This window comes from Anopheles coustani, chromosome 2 (assembly GCF_943734705.1).
Source record: "Anopheles coustani chromosome 2, idAnoCousDA_361_x.2, whole genome shotgun sequence".
Lineage (NCBI taxonomy): Eukaryota > Metazoa > Arthropoda > Insecta > Diptera > Culicidae > Anopheles > Anopheles coustani.
In genome coordinates, this window is record NC_071289.1 from 74,782,900 (window position 1) to 74,806,344 (window position 23,445).

General features: G+C 44.9%; 1 protein-coding gene across 1 annotated transcript in view; it reads right to left on the bottom strand.

Annotated features, from left to right (window-relative positions):
• Positions 1-3,174: 3,174 nt before the first annotated feature.
• LOC131266603 (protein furry) overlaps positions 3,175-23,445 on the bottom strand; it is a 44,121-nt gene continuing 23,850 nt past the window's right edge. The window contains exons 12-26 of the mRNA XM_058269191.1: positions 21,500-21,619; positions 20,835-20,968; positions 20,611-20,709; positions 19,574-19,705; positions 19,248-19,416; positions 18,923-19,025; positions 18,102-18,555; positions 16,196-18,016; positions 14,919-15,356; positions 14,751-14,825; positions 14,474-14,503; positions 8,149-9,581; positions 7,881-8,011; positions 7,707-7,832; positions 3,175-4,307 (exon numbers count right to left, since the gene is read on the bottom strand). Coding sequence (XP_058125174.1) covers positions 3,985-4,307; positions 7,707-7,832; positions 7,881-8,011; positions 8,149-9,581; positions 14,474-14,503; positions 14,751-14,825; positions 14,919-15,356; positions 16,196-18,016; positions 18,102-18,555; positions 18,923-19,025; positions 19,248-19,416; positions 19,574-19,705; positions 20,611-20,709; positions 20,835-20,968; positions 21,500-21,619 — 5,588 coding nt within the window. The 3' untranslated portion in view covers positions 3,175-3,984. The remainder of the gene's footprint in view (positions 4,308-7,706; positions 7,833-7,880; positions 8,012-8,148; positions 9,582-14,473; positions 14,504-14,750; positions 14,826-14,918; positions 15,357-16,195; positions 18,017-18,101; positions 18,556-18,922; positions 19,026-19,247; positions 19,417-19,573; positions 19,706-20,610; positions 20,710-20,834; positions 20,969-21,499; positions 21,620-23,445) is intronic.

The following is a 23,445-nucleotide window of genomic DNA, read 5'->3' on the forward strand; positions in this document are numbered from 1 at the left end:
ATCCGACAGCCATCCAATGCCGGTGCTATTGAATCCCGAGAAGTCTCTTGAGAGCTCGGATACGGATCCATGCCAAGCCTCCGTAAACCAATAAATCCGATATACATATCTGTCATCCGTATTTTATCGCTGGTAGCAAATTTCTAATTCTTCTGAGATATCGAATCAAAACTTGAGGTGAATCGTCTATACCTGGCATATGGCGATGGACTTTGATCGTAAAATAAAATTTCGGCCTAGAAAGAAGAAAATTCAACATCAGCGGCAATTCTTCGGTACAAGTCAAGGCGAAAATCGTTAAGGATTACCGTCCTTAGGAGGACTTTGGATTCGTTCTTTAGCACTGCCAAAGTTATAAAAAATTAGCCTATTTCTGTGAAAGTCTTTTCTTCTGCAGCTCTATCATTCCAATAATACCATTACGTGGAGTACAAAAATAAAAAATTTTCAACAAAAGTGGTAGATTGTATCTGGAATGTTATCTTAAACAACCATTGAAAAAGAATAAGAAATACAAAATCCTTAGGTCCCAGCTTTGTGCAACGTATAAACAACTTTTGTTTGTTCATAATACGGTCCGTAAATGGAGAAAAACAAACCCTATACAACTTCAACCTTAACCGTGGGACATATAATCTTCGCCGATAATCTTCCCCGTTCCCGTTGTGGCAGTTTGCTTGTCCTCCTCCGCACTTTCTACCCTTGAGAGAGCAAACCGACGTGGCCGGAAAATCAACCCCAACGTGTGCCTCGGGGCAGCGCTCTGTCAGCGACGGCCTAATTGCACTCAGACAACCGTTGAAGCCAGACTAAACTTCGCTGTTCCGGGACACGATGCGATCTATTTCTTGCTCCATTGTTCCACTCGAACACAGGACGTCCTAAGGCGCGTCTTATCAAACCCGGGTACCAATCATCGCAACGACAAACAACGGATGGCGGCAATGTTTCGTCCGCAACTGGAAAATATCAAAGAACAGTCCACAAAACACAATTACCCTCCGGCAAACACAATGCCGATAATGTAAGTCGAAACATGTGTGCTAAATTGAAAATTTTCTCCACATGTCATTTTTCGAGCCACAACAAACAGTTGATTGTTTTAAAGTATACATTTTAAACTTCATGTCCACAATAGAAGTAATTAAGCGAAAAAGTTTCCAAAAAATTATTCGCAAAAGTGTTAATTTTCATCAAAAACCATTTATTGACAACCCTACTGAATTTTCCCTAGTTGTCCCACCGTCTCAAACACTTCAAACAGATTCATTCAACGGAAAGTCCATAGGCACCGACCGATAAGGTTCTTTGGAAAGGGATTCATTTTGATCTGTGAATTGGAGCAATGAACCTGCCAGCTACCCCAGCCTGGACGAACGATAGGAGAAGTACCAATTTCTCCAGAAGGCCCCTATTTCGAAAAGTTGGAGAATGGTTAACCAGGGGAAGGGACGGGGAAGGATTCACCGGATATTGAATGAACGTAGCGAGCGTACCCCTGGCGAGGAATGAACGATGAACAGGATTATGAACGTCCAAGCATGCGCTGGAAAAACCAGCAGCAACAAGTTGAAACCAATGAATCGCCCTGGTTTTTTCATGGATGAATCGTGGTGTTTCGTTCGATTCAATTTTTCCCTACCGGAGGAGAGTTTGGTCGGGAAAACCGGCCCTTTTGTTAAGGGGTATACTGCTTTCTTCGCCACGAGGTTAGGGTGAATATTTTACCCTCATTCCTGTCACGCAAGGGCTGCTTGTTCAGTTCATTCATTGCACGAGCAGTTTCCTCCATGCACGATTGAGAAAATCCTTTTCGGGAAGGAGTTTGTCCCTGTTTATGATCTGCTGAACCTTTCAGTTGTACACGTTCACTTCAACCGAGAACACGTAGAGGGAAAACGGTTTTTTTTACCAACAATTACGAGGTGGAAAAATTAACGGACAAGATTTCTTCGATCTTTTTAACAGAATCACAAACAGATTGCATATCATTTGCACTGAATAAATAATGAATGAAATACACATGCTACTGAGCTGGTATGTATTTTGTATAACCATTGTAACTGATTTTATCGAACTTCTTCAAGCTGTGTTACGCCAGCGATCGGCACAGTACATTCGGCACTTTACCAACCCGGCTTTGCGCATAAAAGGACTTTCTCAAGGTATTAAAAACATGTTGTGTGAAGGTTGCAATTTTTAAACAATACATATTCTTGCCTTATGCTCAACACGAAAGGCGAATTATTATAAAAGTATCCTGCTGCAACCTTGCTTAAATTAGTAACAGAAAGGTTCCGAATGAAGAAAAATTCTTCAAAATAAAAAGCCTACATTTTTTATAAAATACGACAAATTATAAAGAGTAAAACAAAACGGAATATAAACGCAAGGCCCAAAATATAAATGCGAGTCTAACATATGAACAGTGATTAAAATACTAGCACTAGCATTTCTATAGTATGCGCTAAGTAACTAATAAGCTCAATATCACATAAAACGAATGAACGAAGGATAGGTTAGTACGTGTAAAACTTTGCACCAACGTTTTTCACCTCAAATTCCTCATTCTTTTCAGGTCGTTACTCATTAGAAACGAAGAAAGGTTGCCTACATTTGTAGATTGAACGTTAATTAGATCAACGTTTTACGCAACGTATAGTTAACATTTTTCTTGTGACTTTATGTTTCAACTTCAAACTAGAATTTGATTTCACCACATTCAACACATTCAGTAACGAAAAGTTGTTTGGGACAAGTTTCAAACGTTGCGCCACGAATCCTTCGCGCTGCATTCCAATGCATTCCATCAAATGCGCGTAAGAAATGTTTGCTCTGACAACGATAATAACATTTAAACTTTCCTGGAAATGACTTCCACTCCCATTCGCTCATATCCTTATTAGCTAAGGCAACGTTTCCGCGTTTTGACGTGTTTGTATTCTAGATGGTTGCCGTCAATCGTACCTCGGAGACGGAAATCACGCTAGAGTTAGAGTGCGACGATATGGTTTATACTGCGTTCAATGACCATCTGTTTTTATAATTTTTCTCAATGTTTTAATACCCTTTACCGAATGAAAGCAAGACGTACGTATGGTACAAAATTGTACACCGAGGAGACGTCGTATGCAGTAAAAGTCAACAACAAACGAGTGTGGATTTGTTCGTGTTAGTTTATCAGTTTATTCACTTTGCCTTTTTTTTTTGAAGGGCTCAAAGTTGGAAAGAGTGCAAATAGGATTTATTCATTACAGCACGTACTCATACTCGACACACAGTCGAACCTGTTACATTCATTCATCTCGCGTACCTCATCTTTATCGTCAGCCGCGTATCGTCAGTGATAAAATTACCCTAATTGTCACATTTGTTTTGTTATTAAATAATACTAAAAACAGCCTGCACACCCACGACACGATAAACATGAAATGTGAACTTTTTCCAAATCATCTGTCATCGACCACCATGGGTGCTTGCTGGTCGATGCTTTTATGCTGCTCGCTGCCGTTCTCCCGAACCGTCGACGCTCAATCCGTTAAGTTTCGGTCACGTTTTATACGCGATAAAGTAGCAATTTGTCTACGCCAATTCGGGTGCGAAAACTCTCCACGGACGGGTTGTGGAGAAAGACGCCAAGTACAGCATGGCACGGATCGGGCTTAATCAATCGACGGCCCAAGAACGACGGAGAATTACAGCGCGAGTGGCACCGTACCGGAAAAATGCTTCTGTTTCATCGAACATTTCACAGACTGCAATGGAAGGAAAGTGGAATCCTTGTCAACGATGGAGAATTAAACGCTTTCCGCGAATGTTACGGAGGAAAATGAAATCCTTGCGACGCCATCATCCACATCATCCACGCTCCCGCTGATTGTTCCCGGGGGCGAGTGGAGGAAGGAAAAGTTAAAAGGACGAAAAAGACGCATATCGACGCCAACAACCGTCAGGGAACGCGCCTCGTTCAGTGCGTCCACGGAATTAGAGTGTCGTGATGATGTCTACCGTATCCTTGAACGGATTCGTGGCGGCCAGTACGGGCGGCGGTGGGGGTGGTGCCGGCTGGCCGCCCTGTGCCAAGCTACCGGATGTACCCGCGGACGGCACACCACCGGAATGGACCGCTGTTCCAATCACCGCCGGGATCGTCGTCATCGTTGTCATCGTCGACGAGCTGGAGCTCGTGTTCGCCTTCATGCTAATCTCCATGTTCGACAGGGCCGATGAAACGTGCAGAAGGTTCTCCATGAGGATTTGGTAGACTTCGCCGAGCTCGAACTCCGACCGGGACACGATGAAGACGTCTGCAGGGAATAGGGCCGGAAAAGGGTGTAAGTGTTAGTAATAAACTGTTCAAACACTACAAGCAGCTTGGCTTCGATTATCTCTGGTAATTGCAGGCCTAAGGTGAACGTTTTTTAAACATTTTAAAACAAGTTATTTGTGTGTTATCAACATTAACAAAATATTGCAACAATTTTTACTTTATAAGAAACAAATCATTTTCTTCCATTTACCACTGATAGAAACTTCTTATTTCTTTTTGTCGTTGTTTCCCCAAATTAAAGGATGATTTGGCCACTTGGCTTTTCGTCCGTATCATTTACACAAATTCATCCGAATAAAAGAAAAGTTTCCTTTATGAGGCAAATTTTTCAGGAAAGCTGAATTATGAAGACATTCCCAAAGATGATTTAGTACAAAGTTGGTGGAGTTCATAAAACAAAACCAAACGCAACATTGTTCACTACAGTCCTTTTCAACGAATAAGATAAAAAGTGCATCAGATTTAGAAATCCAAGTCCAAAATCTTAACAAATATCCCTCCAAAAGGCGAAGGTAAGCAGGATGAGATGCAACAATCTGGAATGATTTAATGCTCGGGCCTTTATTCCTTTACGACCTTCTATTAAACGTCCCTTCCCGTTAAACGACTCTTCTCAAAATACCAAGATCCATTGCCGTCCTAACAATCATCTACGGTTGACCGAGAAAACACAGTTAGCATTCGCATGATTTAACCGAACGTGCGGTGCCGAGCTCTACGGAAAAAAAAACTCCCATTTTCAACAATACGGCAATCCACAACACGTACTCTTTTGTTGACCCGTTCCCTCCTCATGGAGCCCATATTTGCAAGGATATTTTAAAGTCTACTATTTCGCAGAAGGATCACCATACGTGGGACCGGTGCCCGTCTCGCCTTATGTGCATTTCGTTACCATTTTGATTTGCGGTGCTTCGGTTGACTTTTGGAAACGGAAATCAACCATTTGAACGTAAAAACAGTTTCGAGGGAAATGGCAAATCAATCAATGGGACCGTACGATTATTCGGTCACTTGAATGTCAGCCCCTCCAGCCGGCAGCTGGAAAGTGGACGAGATAGAATCAATGTTGATCTGGGGAAGCGCGTGAAACACCGAGTTTGTTCGATGAAACCGCACAAATTATGCAAATTAAATCTATCCCGGTGGTACATTTCAGCCAACTTGCCCAAACGTAGCATGTAGGCTGATAATGGATAGTTTCCGCCCACGAACACTAAAGCCCTTTTTGAAACGATGGCCACAAAATAAGAGCTATCCCTCGAGGCTTCTGCAGACAGCTGACAGTTATGAGGTTATTTAAGTGAAAATTGAAATCAAAAGTGGGCTTCTGTTCTGAATGTGAAAATATATTGTTAACATAAAGGGACACAAGTTACACAACTGTATAAAAATTGTCCATGAACTGAACATAATAGAAGAAAATCAATCTGAAACGCCGAACGCGGTTTTGACATGGCATTGTTTTTGTTATAATGAAGCAAAGAAAACCAATGTAACAAGTAGATATCGGGATTCCATAACGGCCTCATCCATATTCCATCCTGTTTAATTACCTAACAATGTTTTCCTTTGGCAAACAGATACCGTTCATGTAAACAGATAAACCAACCCTTTGCGATGCGAAGACCCGTTGATGTGGACAAATTGTATCAACATATTCACCCACAGCGTACGTGCCGAACAATTCCCGAGCAATAGGGCTTATGGTTTACCACAGGTAGAAATGTCTGGGTTGCCTCTTTGAGTATCTCACAGATAGTGGGAAAGTAAATTCGACTACCATTCATCAGCCCTTCCCTAACACCCGAAGCACATAGTGTGTAAAATGGAAAGGAAGAATATAAAAAAAAATATTTTTGAAACGAGCCACGGAACAGTAACAGCTATAACACAGTAATAAACTCACAGAAACCACCCAGACACAGCGAAGGCACAACCAACCACAGCAGGTTGATTTAGTGCGTCCGTTTCGACTGGGATTTCGACCCCATGCCCCACGCCAATGGAGGCAGGAGCACACACACACACACACACACTAACACATGATAAATGAAGCAATAAATCCACTGGCCATCCGGAAGCATTGCCCAAGGCGAAAGGTTTTTACACACGCAGAACCTTTTAACGTGTCTTACGATCCATTTAAAATAAACTATTTCAAAAACCTGTTCCTGTTATTTCTACACGTTCAGTTTAATGTTATGCAAAAAAGAACACACACACACATTTGTGTATATTACAAAAAAAGGAAAGCTCAGTCGCACTTTTGTGGCAGTTGCAAACACCTTCGGGTTATGAGTGGGTTCGATATAAAACTCCTGTCACTTCAAGCACGACCTTTTTCTGTTAAAAATAAGATTTTACTTTATGTCGGTTCTGGTTTTACTCGACGGCAAAAAAAAAAGCAATATCAACCTAGAGCTTTTCCCAGCGGTCGGGAAAGGATGCTCAAAGGATTTTTGCTTCCCTTTCATTTTCATTCGAAAGTAATCCTACTTCCACCAGGAAAGTAGGTCTTTTTTCTTATTTTATCTTCGACAGGTTCAAACGAAACCGGAACGGCAACACATTTGGCCAAAATGTTTCCCATTTTTATAGAGCCCATACTATTCCAGTCAGTCAGCAAACTAAACCGAACGTTACACACCGACCACATCCTTCTAAAGTTGAAATGCGACCCACGCACGAGAGTATTTCATTTGAATTTACTTCCCCATTTTTCGACCGGAGTGCAATTTATTGGTTTTCAATGGTGTCCCGGGGCCGTTTGTAGTGCAGTCAGCACATTATTTTATTACTCCCGACACTTGTGTTGAACAGTTTTCATAACATTTTTTACCCCAACTTGGGTGAAAGATAAACTTTCGGACGTAACTTTTGACACTCAATTTCCTTGCGGAAACAACTAAACAATTTACGGTTGAAAAACCACATGATTTTGTAAAGTAAGGTGATGCAGAGTGTTTCCGTTGTTCCAACTTGGTCAAAAGTCGACAATCTACAGCGTGTCAAATACATCCGTTCGTGTCGTACCGAAACAATGGCGCAAAAAAAGCACAAAACAGCGCACAGCCGATGATTTGTTAAACACAAAGTTGCGCGAAAGTTAAGTTGTTTGAAGCTTACGCGTAACAAATGGTTCGCTTATCCGAAGATTAAGATGAACAAAAAACTTCTGTGCCGTCTTTGTCTGAAGTGCCGCGAGGTTTGTTTCACTTGCTACCACCGAGGACCATTTTTCCGAGGAAATACAACAGAGGCTTCCGGTGGTGACAACGCAAACGGAAAGAAAATAAAAGTCAACCTAAACCTAGGGGGGAAGGACAAAAACGCACTCGCACTCTCGAAATTGATATCGTCGCTTAAAGCTTACCGTTTCTATCCTTCGTCAGCCGGTGCGCGTAAACGTTCAGGATGATCGATAAATCATCGGTGGTTTTAAACTCCGTGCCCAGATTGCTAAACACCGTATCGCCGGAGCTGCCACCGGCACCGGAACCTCCACCAGCTCCGCCGTACCCGACACCCATTCCTGTCCCCGGACCACCGGCGGCAAACATCATTCCACCACCTCCACCACCAGCAGCGGCAGCGGCAGCACTGGCAAGATTGTAATTCGATGCCGAATGGTTCGATAATTGTTTGTGCTGTTTTACGTGATTTATGGCCGCCGACCACCTGCATGGGGAAAAAAAAACAAAGCGCAGAAAAGCGTCAGTTTTGTGGTGAAATATTACCATCCACCACACGGAAGAGTGTGTGTGAGTTTGTGTTTATGGCCATTTAATAGTGTCAAAAGGCGTGCTTCAACTTACCGCTGGTTGTCGATGAGCTCGATCAGAATGTTCTCGAACTCGCTGTTGTTCATCGGCAGCCCGGGCGACGGGGTCGGTGTGTTCTCGCCTTCGGTCGAGGTGGATGTGTCGAGTGACTCCATCTCGGCGTCGTCGATGCAGCGCAGTAGGGCCCCGCGCACCGACAGGTACAGATTGGAGAGGTCCTGCATCTGTTCGTTCTGGCGCAGGTTCTGCACGACGCTGATGGCAATCTTGTGGTCCGATTCGATTAGCAGCAGCAGCTGGAACATGAGCTTGTAGATGGCGCGACCGAGCTCGAGCAGCAGCTCGGCCGTGGCCGGGTCGGTCGAGGTAGACAGCGATACGGCCACTGTACCAGCTCCACCTCCGCCGCCACCACCACCACCACCACCGCGCTGCTCGCTGCCTTCGTTGGCCGAGTCGACGTCCGACGCGAAGAGTGCCAGCTTGCAGGATGCCTTCACCTCATCGAGGCTGTCCAGGACCGTGTCCTTGCGGTCGAAGAACGTTTCCAGGTGCTCCTGCACTTCCAGCACGGCGTAGCGCAGGTTTTCGAACAGCCGAGGTGTCGTCGCGAGACTCTGATGGTACCAGATCTTCGGCGGGTCGCCACGCGTCGCCAGCAGGTCCGCCAGGACCGAGATTCGATGCCCCAGCTGTACGCCGCAGCCGGTGAAGAAGCGCATGCAGTCCTTCGAGATCGAAATCGAGCGCACCGTCAGCTCCTTGATGAGACGGAACATTTGATTCAACAGGTCGGGTGCGTGGGACGACGGTTGGTTCACGAGCAGCCCGACCAGATTGCGCCGCCACATGTCAACGCTCTCGTCTCGGATTGGCCCAGTCCGGAATGGATGCATACCCGGTAGGTGGGGCGATGCGTTGCACGGCGTAATATCACCCAGATCGCCCGCACTTGAACCGCTGGTGTCGCTCCGTGACACCGAGTCGCGCCGATGGCGTCGCTCGCGCAAACTCAAGCTCGTCGGTGGACCGCTCAGGTAGGCCGCCTTGGAGAAGATCGGCCGCGGCTCCTCGTCCAGCGGTGACTCCGACTCAACCTCCTCGTCCGACGAATCGTCCGCGTTCGGGCGCTTGCGGCGATTCAACACCGGCGTCTTCTCGCTTAGGCTCTCGTCGACGTTCGAGTGGGAATTGCGAGCACCGGCCGACAGCGAGTGCTGTTCGTTCTCGCCCTCCGACAGGGGCCGCCGACGAACACCCCAGTTGAAGTTGTCCGTCGATTCACCCTCGATGCTCTCGCTCTCGTACTCCAGAAAGTCAAAGTCCTTGAACACACCGAAGTCCGGCGCACCGTCGTCGCGCTTCGAACCGCCACTCAGGTCCTGCTGGGCACCGGACGTTTCATCCGTGCTGGATGCGGCCGAAGACTGGCGCTCTAGCAGATCCGACGATTGGCTGAATATAACCTGTGCGGAAAGTGAAACGAAGAAACCGTTAAGCAAAGGAACCTGTCATTCGGAACGACCATCTAGTAGCTGTGAAAATAGCAAGGGGAGAAAACACCAAGTGTTCAGCATAACCGTCTGGCGGGTTTACCCAGCAGTGCAGAAGTGCGATAAAGGCTACGGAAGTAACACGATTACACGAAGTACTCTATTTTCTAACGACATTTTTTTACACCTCCCAGAGTACGTTAACATTTTCAAAAATTCCATTCAATTTCAATTTCAAAATATTCTCTGTCTCCAGACGACATTTTGAAGAACAAAAACTACTTGAAATTTATTCAACATTTTTATGATTGTTATAATACGAAGATCGTTTACAAAGCACTATGTCGTTGAAGAGGCATATTTGTAGCTTTCCAACGTTTTATTCAAACCACATTTTATGTATTAGATTTATTTAAATCGAATCTGCAAATATCTTTTCAACAATGCCGACATTCATGAATGGCTTTGCTATCCTAGAACTACACGCAAATGAATTCAATTGTTCGCAAACACAATCGACACAATTTAAAACAGGTAAAGCACGTGCGAAAGTGTGATCACAATAGAGTGTATTAAAGGTTCTCCAAATTGGAAGCCATGAGCAACACCCCATGTTCAAGGGCGTCAATCTGTTTGCCTGTAAATACATTCACATCCCAGTCTTTTGTGGCTTGCTGTGGCAACATAAGTATTCAGAGTTGGTGCTGACTACAGTATTTATTGCAGCCAAAAAAGATTTAATATATGGAATTTCCCAATTACACTGGAATTTTGCTGGAATTTCCCAGCAAACTGAAAAATGAGAATTGCAATGTTACTTTAAATTTAAATATTACGTGGCAACTGTTGTTTCAGGAGATTGTGGTTATTTTCCCCTTCGCGTTGAACAAACTTACGCCCGGAATAATCCAGTTCACGTTGTTTTAGTCGCTTTGATAGAAATACATCAATAATCACCATTTTGCGCGTGAAAACAAGCGTTGCCCTATGAAGCTTTTTAGCGGTAGTGTCAACTTTACTAGTGTTGTTTTTTGGTTTATCTATTAACATTGTTTTCCAAACGGTTCACCACGCAGTTGACGGGGAAATGAAAATATTGACTACGTGCAATGCGTTCTAATCTAATTAAACCTATCGAAAATCGTCATTATCAGCAGGAGCAGCATTTTAATGTTAGGTTGATTCTTTGTCCAGGCTTTCAAAAACTTGATTCGCAGTCCGATTAGTTGTTTTAATTTTATAAAGGTGTTATTTTGCAGTTTATTTTGTTTATTCCACTGCATGATGCATGAACTACGGTTCCAGAAGGAAGCAATTAGCACCATAGCTCAATTCAATCAGTAGCAGAAACAAGCACGGAAAAAGCATGTCCGCACAAGCTTAAGATTGAAGAACATATTTTGCCAGTTCCTTTTCGAAGCTTTCTCACCCTACCAGACACCCTACCATGGTTCACCATATCACCCAGCTATCGATGACAAGATTCCACACACACTGAACAAGTTAAGGGTGCCGCTCCTTCTTTTCGGATGCTCTTTGCCACCAGCTGGAAAGCAAACCGAACAGTCACGCTCGTTTGTGCTAGCCGACAATGGCCGACGAAAGGGCATCGATAACAAACCACCCCAATTCAACCCACTCGATCCGCACGTCCTTTCCGGCACATTAGCCAGAATTGTGCAAGTCGCCACATAGGACACGTGGTTCGGTGAAGAAAAGTAAATTATCGATTATGACACAACGCGAACAGCGGACCGACAGATGCCAGTTGTCACCCGCAATATAACTCGCACAAGGTTATAAATCCTTCGGACGCACACCATTTTCGGTTGCTCCGGATAGAAAGCTTATTTTCGGCTGAATCTTTTTTTAGCCCTCACACCACGTGCATTGTTCGCGAGTGAAGTCATATTTTCCCCTAACTGATTCTGGTGCTCAGTGACGCTTTAAGCATAATGAAAGCGAAAATGTCTTTTGCCAAACATTTATATGAATGGTACATTATAAAAAGCTCTTTGAACTCTTTCGTATAACTGTCGCTGTTGTCCAATATTAAGACATATTTAATGAATCATATTATTAGTCTCTTTAAAAAGTGTATACCCAAGAAGAGAATACCCGTACAATTTTCCAGAAGTTTAGCTTTAGTTTGTATATTAATTAAGTTTATACACTAGCTAAGTAATAGTTTAAGAAAAACTTTAAGTTTAAAGAAAAATATTATACATTTTAGAAGAAATATAATATGTTTATATAGATTTAAATTACAAAATCGAGAACCTTTGCTGAGCCAGAATTGAATCAACATAACGAAAAGTATCGATCGACTGGGAAATTTTACATTATTGCTTCATCCGTATTTCAAGGTCATCAGGAAAGCATCAAATTCATCCAGAGACCAATGGTAACGGAACCAGCTTCACAACCTCTAGGAAAATCCTAATTTCTGCGAATAACCGGCTGATCGGCTCGCCGACTTTGTCGGATCCTTGGACACTCCACCAGACAGAACTATCCCGAAACGTTCCAGCATGTTCAATTAGAGGGAATTTCTTCTGCTTCAGACGCCTGCCGGGGTAGTTTTAATTATGGTCACTGTTGGCAAATAAACGACCTGACAACAGATTGACAAGTCTCGGAGCGCCCAGGAATGAACGGGTTAGAAAAAGTATGAACCCGTTTGCCCAAAGGATTGAAATAACACCAACCATTTTAATTGGACTAGCGGGGGCAAAATACTCGCGGTCAGTAGCTCACGGCTTGGAACTTACAAGTTAGTGGCAACGTAAATTGCAGGAAGGAAACACGTGCGTGCAATATTATCGGCTTTAACGAAGTTTTATCGCGTTGATAAGTTGAAGAAGTTTATATAATCTGCACTGCAAAAAAATGCAGTAAGAACAATATTCATTCACTTTGCTATTCAATTATGTTATTTATATTTGCTAGAACCACAACCAATTTGAAATTATTGTTTTCTCAAGTAAAACTTTCTTTTCAACAAACGGACAGCGATAACTGCGTGAACGTTCGTTATCTTCGATTTCTAGATTCATTTTCTGTTAGAAAATGGGTGGAATTATTGTTCAAGTCGTTGAATCAGTTCGATTTTCACAAACTATTTTGAGAGGAATCCTCACGCAATCCGATTGCACCGTCAGAGAACTTTGTACTAAGTCCAGCAAAGTTTCCCATGTGAGTTTCACCCACAAAACAAACAATTTATAACACAATACCCTATACCAGATTTTCGATGAATCCTTAATAATAATACTTAAGCAACAAACTACATGGAGGATGAAAATCATTCGCCCGTTAACAAACGAATTATACTTATTTCGCCAATGAGCAGCGAAAATGACGCCGGCACACACTAGCACACTTGCCGGAATCCGGTCGCATTTGTCTAGGAACGAATATTTCCAGAAGCACATCAATCGTAAAGAATTTCGTAGAATTTACCATCCGATAGAACGGCGGCTGAAAACACTTTGAACACATCCTCTGCCACCGCCTGCTCGCTTTGCGTTGATGGCAAAATTGGAAATAAATTGATATCATCATCGCGTCGCGCGTCGCCGCCCATCCGTAGTAGGCCATTGCCCTACCGGTATGAATTTCCAGTTGATTGCACAAGATCCGCTTTCTTTGCGCCGTTTTCCATTTTCTTACACCTGACGTTGATGCACAAACAAAATAGCCTCATCGTTCATCCGTGGTCGTACCGAGAGAATGTCCTTGTCGCGCTGCTCAAGAGCTACCCACCCCGGCTGACAAGCGATTTCATAAAATTTGTGCAAAAACGCCGGCACTCCAGCCAGCGTTACTTCGGGCACCATGCGCAAGGTAGGTTAAATTGTGTGCAGCTTATGAACCATCACGCTGCTGATTTCGTTGAGATGTTTTACTGTATGTTATTTTATTTATTTTTTCACCACTGCTTGCGCGAGATTTTACGCCCAATTTTGCAAAGGAAAGTGGGCAAAAGCATGGTGAGCAAATGTGTGTAGCAATATCCGAGTGTCTAACGCATACGAGGGCGCCACGGAAGGGACCGAAAATCGCAACATACATATTTTATACCTCGCCATTCATTCGTGCACGTGCCGACATTCTTTACCTCGGCATAAGCGGATTCCGCGAACTAAGTACTCCAGCTTTTAGACAAATGGAAAACTCCAAGCAGCAGAAGAAAACAACAACCCGGGACAATGTTTTGTTTTCTCGCCGCCGAATCAGTAGTCGGCATTAAAGGATAGCACTGTCTCCACAGCCATCCGGAGCGACAAGCATTTTTAATAACCAAACTCAAATCATTTCAATCCACATTTCCCATATTCGCGGGTTCGTTTTCATTCGAAAAGTATAATAACAGAAACATTCCGAAAAGCAAATCTATTCTAAATACGAAAGTGAATCGACCTTACCGTAAAACTTTTTTTTCTATTTTCCTCTCATTCGTTTATGGAAACTCCTGGACATTTGGAAATAGGTTTTAACATTTTGGTGCTTGCACAATATCTACAATTGTTCTACAACTCCTTTTGATGTTTCCATCCCTTTTTAAGCAAGCGACAACGACACAGAGAGTGATTTGGTGATAGCGGTAGCGTAAAGTGTGTTTTTCTTTTAATCAATACTGGTGCAGCGTTTTACAAAATCAGGTTGTATTGTACGGCGTTATGTATAAAACCGAGCGTGTCGGTTACCGTAAGACCCGAACACAAGAATGACACGAACGGCAACGGCAGATCGAAACATGGCAACATGAATCAACAATCAGCTAATGTGAGGCTATCGAAAAACAAAAGCATCATCAGGCACATACTTCCCTGTAGTATAGATGTATCAAAATGTTTCATTACCTTCGAGTACAGTGAGCTTATGATATCGTCCTAAGCGACATCGAAGCGGATGGGACAATGAGATTGGGAAAACACATTTAAAAGAAGGGGGTGAAACATTGTAAATGGTTCAGTTAAGTTGGGGGGGGGGTAGGTTCATTATGTTAATTTGAATGTATTGAGTGAAAATATTATTATGTTTTACGGATTTTACTGCCATTCTCTTCAAAACACTTAAACGGTCAAACTGTTCAATTCGGGTGAGAATAAATAGCAATTTCAAAACGATAGTACTTACCGAAGGGCTTTTGGGTAAACCGACGCGTTGGCCACATGTTGTTAGTAGGTTGACCAAACATTCACGTACACGACCCTGTAAAAAGACACAACCGCAAATAAATGAAAACCGTTAAATGTGAAATGCAACGATATTCGATGGACGATCATATTTAAATAATACACTCACTTGCGACATCCATGGACGCTTCCAGCCACTCAACGGGGCCGTGTCCGCCGGAGACAGGCTTGCACTGCGGCGTGGTGAGTTCGGTGTTCCCGCGTGCCCACCATAATGGGCCCCGGTTCCGGTCACATTGCTTGAACCGTTGTACCCTTTGGCGCTCGTTTGACCACCGAGAGCACCACTGCCCGCCGGTGCCGACCAGTCGTGATCGGTTTTCAGCAGCAGCTTCCGACCGATCAGTGGCGTCTGGGAGACGTCGAACGAAAATTCCATCGTCCGCCCGGCGAGCTCCTTCTTGCAGAACACCTCCGAGTCGCTGAAGCTACCGTGCAGGTTGGCGTACGAGGAACCACCGTCGGTTGATTGCGGCACGACCTGCAGGCTGGAGCTGCGAGTGACGACAAACTTCAGGATTTTCAATGCCTCCTTCCAGTTTGGGCTCTGGTGGAAGAAAAAAAAGTAAATATCATCATTAAAGGGCATCATCGATGGTCTCAAATGGTCAAACTCATAAACATTGAAGGTAGAGGGAAGATATAAATGAACCGTTTTCCCAGAATACGTTTGCATTGATCTTAAAAAAGCCAATGGTAACTCGCAGGCTGTTCAGAGTACCATTCGTCAACATGAATTTTAATTTGGAATTTTGAAATAAAACAGACTACAAAACAACATTTTGACAAACCAACACCAGTCTAGGAAAATTCATGGAACAAACGCGTGTATGACGCATTCAGTAAAGTATCGTGTGAAGGATGACGAAAATACGGCCAATTCATGTGAAGTGTCATTAGCATACATAGTAAACATTTTAATTCGTTTACGTCATGGGAAAATGTTCCCATACGACATCAGTGGTTGTTGGCGACTCGACAGGCGTTGAATTAAAAAAAAAACTATACACAGTTACGCCGTTGACGTTGATGCTTATGACCGGTGAAAATACCTGTATGACTTAGATGATATTTCATTTGTGATTGTATTGCAACTCAACATTGCAGGGCAGATAATTGTGGTTTATGTAAGTATATACACCAACTTTTAGAACCCAGAAAAGAAGAGTTTACGAACAATTCTTTTTGCGCGTGGGCCATTTAGAGAAAATATATGAAGTTGTTGGGTGAATGAGTTGTTATCAAACTCGTAACCAAGCAAGAATTCGAAACATCAATTGACTTAACAAATAAACTGCGAATCAAAGAAGAAATGCAACAAATAGTTCAAACTAATTTGACAAAAATAACTGTAAAATAGATAACGGATGATGACAATAAACTTACATCCAAATACTTTGAGATGATCCTCAGCATGTCACCCGCGATCGGTTGCACCGTAACGGCGGACAGATCCACGTAGTGCAGCATACAATGGATGACACTGAGGACCTGCAGTTGCACCTGCACCCAACCCTTCTCCAGCACCTCCGTTAGGAACGCCAGCATGTGGAGGCCCATGTGCGCGTACGTGTCGTACAAGTACTTGACGACACACTTGGTCCACTGGAACGATTCCTTGCTGAACGTCTTACGGCTGTACAGCGTCATGACCGTACCGAGGTTCTCCAGCTTCAGCCCCATCTCGGACGCAACCTGGGCAATGTTTTCGGCGCTCCGGATGCAGATTTCGTTCGCGTCTTCGTAGTGCAGCAGCATGTACGGCAGCAGGGCAATCACGTTCATCGGGAAGGCACAGCTTTGCGTCGGATCGCATACCGGGAGGCTCAGCAGTGGGGTAAGCTGCGACAGGAGCGCGATCGACGCTTCGTAGGTGCCCGAGTGCGTGCAGCCCTTGAGCAGGAGTGCATGCACGCCCGGGTAGGTGGACCACTTGAGCTGCTGCTGCAGCTTCTCCACTTTATCACGGGCGTCCGGCCGATCGAGTGGCAGTCGGTGTAGGACGCGTGTGAGCAAACGCAGCGCGAGGAGGAATTCGTGTTCGTAGTCACTCTCGAGGAGGGACACGGCGAGCCAGAACAGCTGAGCCAGGATGGTCATCTTGTCGTCCTGGGTGGCCGTATCACCGAGCAGCTTGAGGCTTTGAGCGCTTCGCGATCGGGACAGTGATGTTTGTCCAACTGGTCCAAACTTGGCCGCGTTGCGCTCGAGCTCTAGCGCCGCATTTCGGTTGCGCAGTTCGATCTGCTTGTCAATCGGTGAAGCGGCCGCTTTGCGTGAGCAGTACGATATCGAGTAGCTGGTGCTACGCGTATGGCCGCCACTCATCGCATTGTGCAGGCTCTGGCCAGGTGATCCTCCAAGCATCCCGTCGCCGGTTCGCTTACCACCGCCACCTCCGTACATGCCCGCCACTCCCACACCGTCCTTGTTGTTCAGATTGGGCGTACTCTTGAAGATATCCTTCATCACGTCGAGCGGACGGAAGTCCGAATCCAGACTGTCGACCGCGGCCTCCAGCGTAAGCAGCAGCTCCGTCACGTAGCCCTGCATGTCCTCACCCTGCTCGGCGACGGTTTCGATCAACCGGGACAGAATGTCGGACAGCATGCGCGAGTTGATTGGGACATTGAGCGAGCGGAACACTTGCAGACTGCGCCCGGCATAGTGGCGCGACGAGCAGCTAAGCCCCAGCTGGAGGGCCGTCTGGGCCCACCGCTCCGGGATGCGGGCGTGGGGGTAGCTGTCCGTGAACGCTTTCACGATATGCCGCAGGAAACACTGCAACTGATCCGCCGACTTTATGCTCCAAACCTTCGCCGTGATGTCCTCGTAGTTCCACAGCGGCTGCTGCTGCGCGCCCTCCTGCGACAGGAACCGAATCAGACTCTTGATGACGTGCGCCGTCGGCATGGTTGGTCCCGGCTGGGGCGGCGCATCACGCTCCTCCGTTACGATCGTCGGGACGGCCGGGGTCTCCTCGTTCGGTTGGTTCGAGGCAGGCGAGAGTAGCTGCGATTGTTGCGACTGCTGCGCCGCACCATTCAACCCGAAGAGATAACTGTCGAACTCCTGGTCCGGCTCGGTAAAGTTGTGATCGATCACGGGCAGCGCCGGTACGACAATGCCCAGCTGCAGCTTGGACGTGTCGCTGTTCAACAGGACCTTCGCCACTGTCAGGTGATCGTTATGTTCTGCCAGCACAATCTACACACAAGAGAAACAAATCGTACACGTTGACAACACACGGCCATTGCCGACTAAATCAAACAGTCCATCATGTAAATCTTACCAGCAAGTTGAGCAGTAGCTTTTTACAATGATCCCGCACTATGCGCCGAGTATGGTCGAGACCTAGGAACAGGATGTGCAACATAAGCGGTACGTGCAGCGTCCAGTCCAGGCCGGGGATGCCGTCGACCACGATGTCGGTCAGCAACATGACCGCCACGTTGCACCGGTGGAAGCCACTGATGGGAATGTTCGTGTCGGGCAGAAACTCGGTCAGCGGCGCAAAGTAGCCACCGTACTCGGGCATCGGCAGCGGATGCGGAGCCGTCGGCTGCTCGGTGCGTATTTGCACGAAATTATCCTCCTGATTCATCTCCGGCTCGTTCATCATCAGCATCACGTCCTCGTGCCGTGGCAGCACGCACGGTCCGGACGCCGTGCGTATCTTATCGCTGCCCCGCGGAGGCCGGTAGGCGTTTGCGAACGTCCTGAGGGCACTGTCCGATTTGCATGTCCTGTGACGTGGGAAGTTTATTAATTCAGGAAGGGCATAAAACGAAGGATCCGTACGAGTTTATGCAGTGGACAGAGCAGTGCAAAGGACAACGCAAGAGACATTGTAACACATCTGCGGTTCATTACCGACAGAAAAGTGTGCTGGACCAGTCATCATTTGTAGGGCACATGGGATGTCCCTTTCAAATTTTACACGACAGTCATCGAATGACAGTTTGATCCGAAGATTCAAGCAACGTTAATAATGATATATGAATAGTGAAATATTGTTTCAAACTAAAAAAACCAAAAATAAAACTCCGATGCAAGCAATTTCTTGCAAATGCAGTTCAATCGGGGCAAATTTCTCGAACCAGTGCTACTTACCCAGACTTTATCGGATCCTCACCACTGTGGCGCTTCGTGTGGATGGTGCCCTTCTCGACGTCCACATCATGCACCTTCGGGTCGTTATTCCCAGACGCTGGCCCTGTGCCAAACGAAGAAGCGTACGATTTGGTGTGAGTAGGTGGTGCTCATTTGTTATATGTAGGTTATTTTTAATTTAAATTGGCTGAATTAATTGACGCCAGTGTCGCAACGCGGCATCAATCTGGCTCCCCCCACCCACGGTCGAGGCGAATCGATTCCTTTCTTTCCCAACTACTTCCAAGGATCACACTAATTGAATGTCCAACCGTGGTGTTCTTACCGTCCGAATGGCTTGACGCTTTCCTCATGCTCGTTAGGCGATAGAACGGTGGCGTTTCCGTGCGCTCAATTAGGCAGTTCAAAGTTTCCACCGTTTGCAGCTCGCTCATCAGCTCGTCCAGCAGCCGGTTGGTGCAGGATCGAGCCAGGTACAGGGCCACCCGTTTCGCCTGTCGAGTGAAAAGCGGCCGGGAAAGCGGAAAGAAAACGGTCAGCACGAGTTAATTTCCAACAATCCACCGCTGGATGGATGGCCCTCGGTCAACGACGTGAAGCACCAGGCGCCTCCATTAAGGTGCGGAGTGTTTATTGGTTATAATTACTTACATAAGCCAGCAGTTCGTTCGGAGCCATCCCGGAGATGATCAGCAGGTAGCGCAGGATTACTTTGAGATTGTTGGGCCAGAACTGGCACAAGGTACCCCAGAGCTCCTCGATGTAAGGGTGCGAATCTGCAAACTGTCGTAGAATGCAAGCAAGGGAAAATTATTATTTATTTATTGTACTCCCTCCTTAATTCCTGTTATTTGGTATAATAAACTAAAAGCTATTCGAATGAAGTAAGTAGATGTACGGATGTGCTATGAAAATATTTTCATAATCTTTTAGTATTATGAAAGGCAAATAATAGTTAAAATATTGATTTTATATATGTTTAACTATCGTCCGCGTTGGGGTTGGCCCATTGTAATTTAACCATCTTAATGATACTAAAGAGAGTATTTTACGTGAAGAACGACGTAGAAGCAGAAGTATTAAATAAATGCTGACTAATCGGCCTTTCAATATAAATCAAACTGTTTGATGGAGGCGCATGGTGTTTTATCCATTGCAACTAAACTTCTTTAGAAGCATTCGACTTTTAACGGTTTCGTGATTAAAAAAGGCCAAACCGAATGGTAAACTTGACCTGTTTTTATTTTAAGAGGTAGTCTAGGTATTACCTATTTTCGGTTAAAAGTTGAAATCAAAATATTATCCTCTTGGCAAGAATTGTTAGCCTCATTGAACTCCAATGGATCTGAACAGTCTGACTGCATTTTGACACTTATAAATCATTTCTTTACCGATTTCAAACAATCACTTAGCACTTAGTACTTTTCCTCTGCCCAAGCCAAGGCAGAAAAGAAACAGTAAGTTAACAATCCGGAAGTGAAAGATTACGTTTATCTTCAGAAACTGGTCCGAAGACATTGGAATAATTTGCCTGATGGCAAAATTACCCGTGATGCGGACGAAGCTTAGCGCGTCTGGCTGGGAGTTGTGGCTTTCGAACATAATGCTCCATTAGCAACATTGAATAAGCCGTTGGACTTGCGGTAAAAAAACAAACAACCTTTCCGAACAGTATGCCAGACCCTTACCTTCGCAGTTATGTAGAATAGGTTGTTCAGTATCATCTCCGTGGCTTCCGTGGAACCGGATCCCTCGCGGCGACCCCGTGTAGCCGAGTCGGGATAGTACTGCAAATAGGCGAGAAACCAAGCATCAACTTTGATTCCGATCCAAGGACGGGAGAAACCAAAACCTTGCGCCACTCGCAACACCACGCGGGTGAGGGGGGCAGTTACGTAACGCCGGAGCTTACCATAATGTAGGACAATGGTGTTGCGGGTGGAACGCTGGATGCGACGAGCTCCACGTTTTCCAACCACGGTAGAAGGCACTGGAGCAGTAGCGCACGTGCCTCGGCGCGGGCGGTCTGGAATCGATAGGTTATCTCTGGAAGTAAAATCGATGAAGCACATTTGTGTCATTTATTTTAGGTTTTGTGAAATCAGTTTCAATTGTGAGGCTTTTTCGCTGCACAGGAAAAGATCAAATAAAATAATAACATGTTGGAATTATGACACAAAAGCGTTGAATACATTATTATTAAAAATTTGAAGCAGTGGATTGTGAAATCAAAATGTCAAAAGATCAAATTTCTTTCTCTATACTTTTATTTATTCGAAACTGTACAGGATATTTGCAACCGTTATGATCATGCTGTACAGCGAGAATATGTCATGACAAACATGAAAAGATTTACATGAGTGTGGAAGCAGTACATTATGAAATGTCAGCAAATACTGCCAGACGATTTACAGCCACCACAAATCCACACAACGCGGTATAATTACAATGGTTTTAACCCAGTCGCACAGTTGAAACCGACCGCGGAAGGTTTATTAATTCCTCGTCATAAAGCCAGCATCATTGTAAAAGGGGAAATTGGCGGAAAATGCCCGCCATGAAGCGACCCATACTCACCGGAAAACATCGACATTGTCAACTCGGGACGCAGCCGGGCAATCTGGCGCGAGAGGTACATCTGTGACCGACAGTAGGCTCCACTGAGCACGGCATCCAGCGTGCCTATTTTATCCGGCTCTGCAAATGAAATGGGGAAGAAGATAAAAAGATTATATCACTACTGCATTCGAAAACACTGATTACGGCCCATTCACAGGTTCATTGAAAGTTAATTTTAGTAGAAAGTACGACTTATCTATTAACGAAGATTCACAGAAATGCTATAATTTACTTTAATCGGATCTACCAGATTACCTTACATAAAGCTCCCCCAATAAGAGCAGACTTAAGCAAAATAAAAACTCCCCCGTACTGACAGCCTTAAGCTATCCACCCAGCGGTGTGGTGGAATGCGCTAAATTTTCACTCCACCACAGACAGATACGTAGAACGTTTACGGGTCGGTTGCGAGGGAACAAACATTTCATATTCCGGCCACGGTTTTGATATTCCATTTTCCTCCCCAATAAACAGACCGCCCAAAAGGAAGAAGTGGGGGCCAATTTGGGAGCACCATTTGCGTAACAGGTAGTCTGGATGGCAACAGGAAGTTCCACGAAATCGTATCCAACGTAAGCATCAGCCGACAGCATCTTCGGGAAGAAGGCAGTCGGCGGCACGCGAACTTGTGTCGTGTGCGCCTCCCGGGCATACATTATTCAACAGGAAATTGATGGAACACCAACGCTGGACCGGTGTCTACATCGTACTGGCAGGATGATTTTTCTATTATTATTCTTTGCAAGTCTTCTAAAACTTTCTCAACGCCTAACATTTAATCTTCAACAAAAATTCCTAGTAAAAATACAATACCGTTCTTGCTCGGAATTGCACAAGAGCATCATTGCCGAGAAATATAGTAACTTAGAAATTCCTTTGAAAAACCCATTTACCCCAAAAGTCGTTCATTCATAAGGGAAAGAAATAAGACATTACTTAGAAAATCATAACCAGAGGACATGTACACAGCCAGAATCTGTTTCCCTGTTGCTTGCCGGAACGGAAATGTTAGAAATAATTTCGAACACAAATGTACCTCTCTGCTGTCCCCATTTGAATGAACATGAAACTACGCCAACCCAAACGAACCCTAACACAACTCTGCCAATTCAGAGAAGCCCATTACAACCGCGGAGCATTCGTTGAGCACATCTTTTTAATGTGCACATGGTTTGTTGGTGATATCAATTATCGTTTACCGACGGGTGGGTGGTCCTCCGAAGGTTGTGAAAAATAGTCAAGACTGAAGACCGTTCACAGTTCCGGTTAATGCAGACAAATGGAAACCTGTGACCGTGGAGCTTCAAGGTTCAAGCTTTAACCATCCAACCATCGTACGTAGTTTGTACATTTCTTAGCGGCAATTCATTACCCCGGCTGCTTTCTGTATTTACCGGACCATTAAAATCCTTTTCGTGAATAATGAATATATGCAGAGCAAACCACTACAAGCCGGTTTTCCGATCGGACTATTAAAAGTTGTTCGGCCGAATCACGTAAAACATTAGCTTACGTTTACCCAGATGACACATGTTGTGAAGAAGTGACCAATAAATGTGACCATCACCAACGGAATGGTTTAAAAAATCATGAAAATGAAATATCAAACCAGAAACTATCTGATGCTAATAGGTCGAGACAGCAAACTTGATTTGCTCTTGTTGAAATACGTGCGTTGAAATACGTTGATCAACCTCGTTCCCCCGAAACGATATAAATATTGATGACCAGTGCTTGCAAATAATCAGCAAACCAATAAATAAACTACCTCGGGGTTCGGGGATACAGTGTGTGTGTGTGTGTTCGATGCAAACTTCCCCACACAGTGGTTTTTTATTTTCTATTTTCCCTTCCCCAAAGTCGTGAACGAATCTTTTTCACCCGCCCGACAGCATGTTGATCGT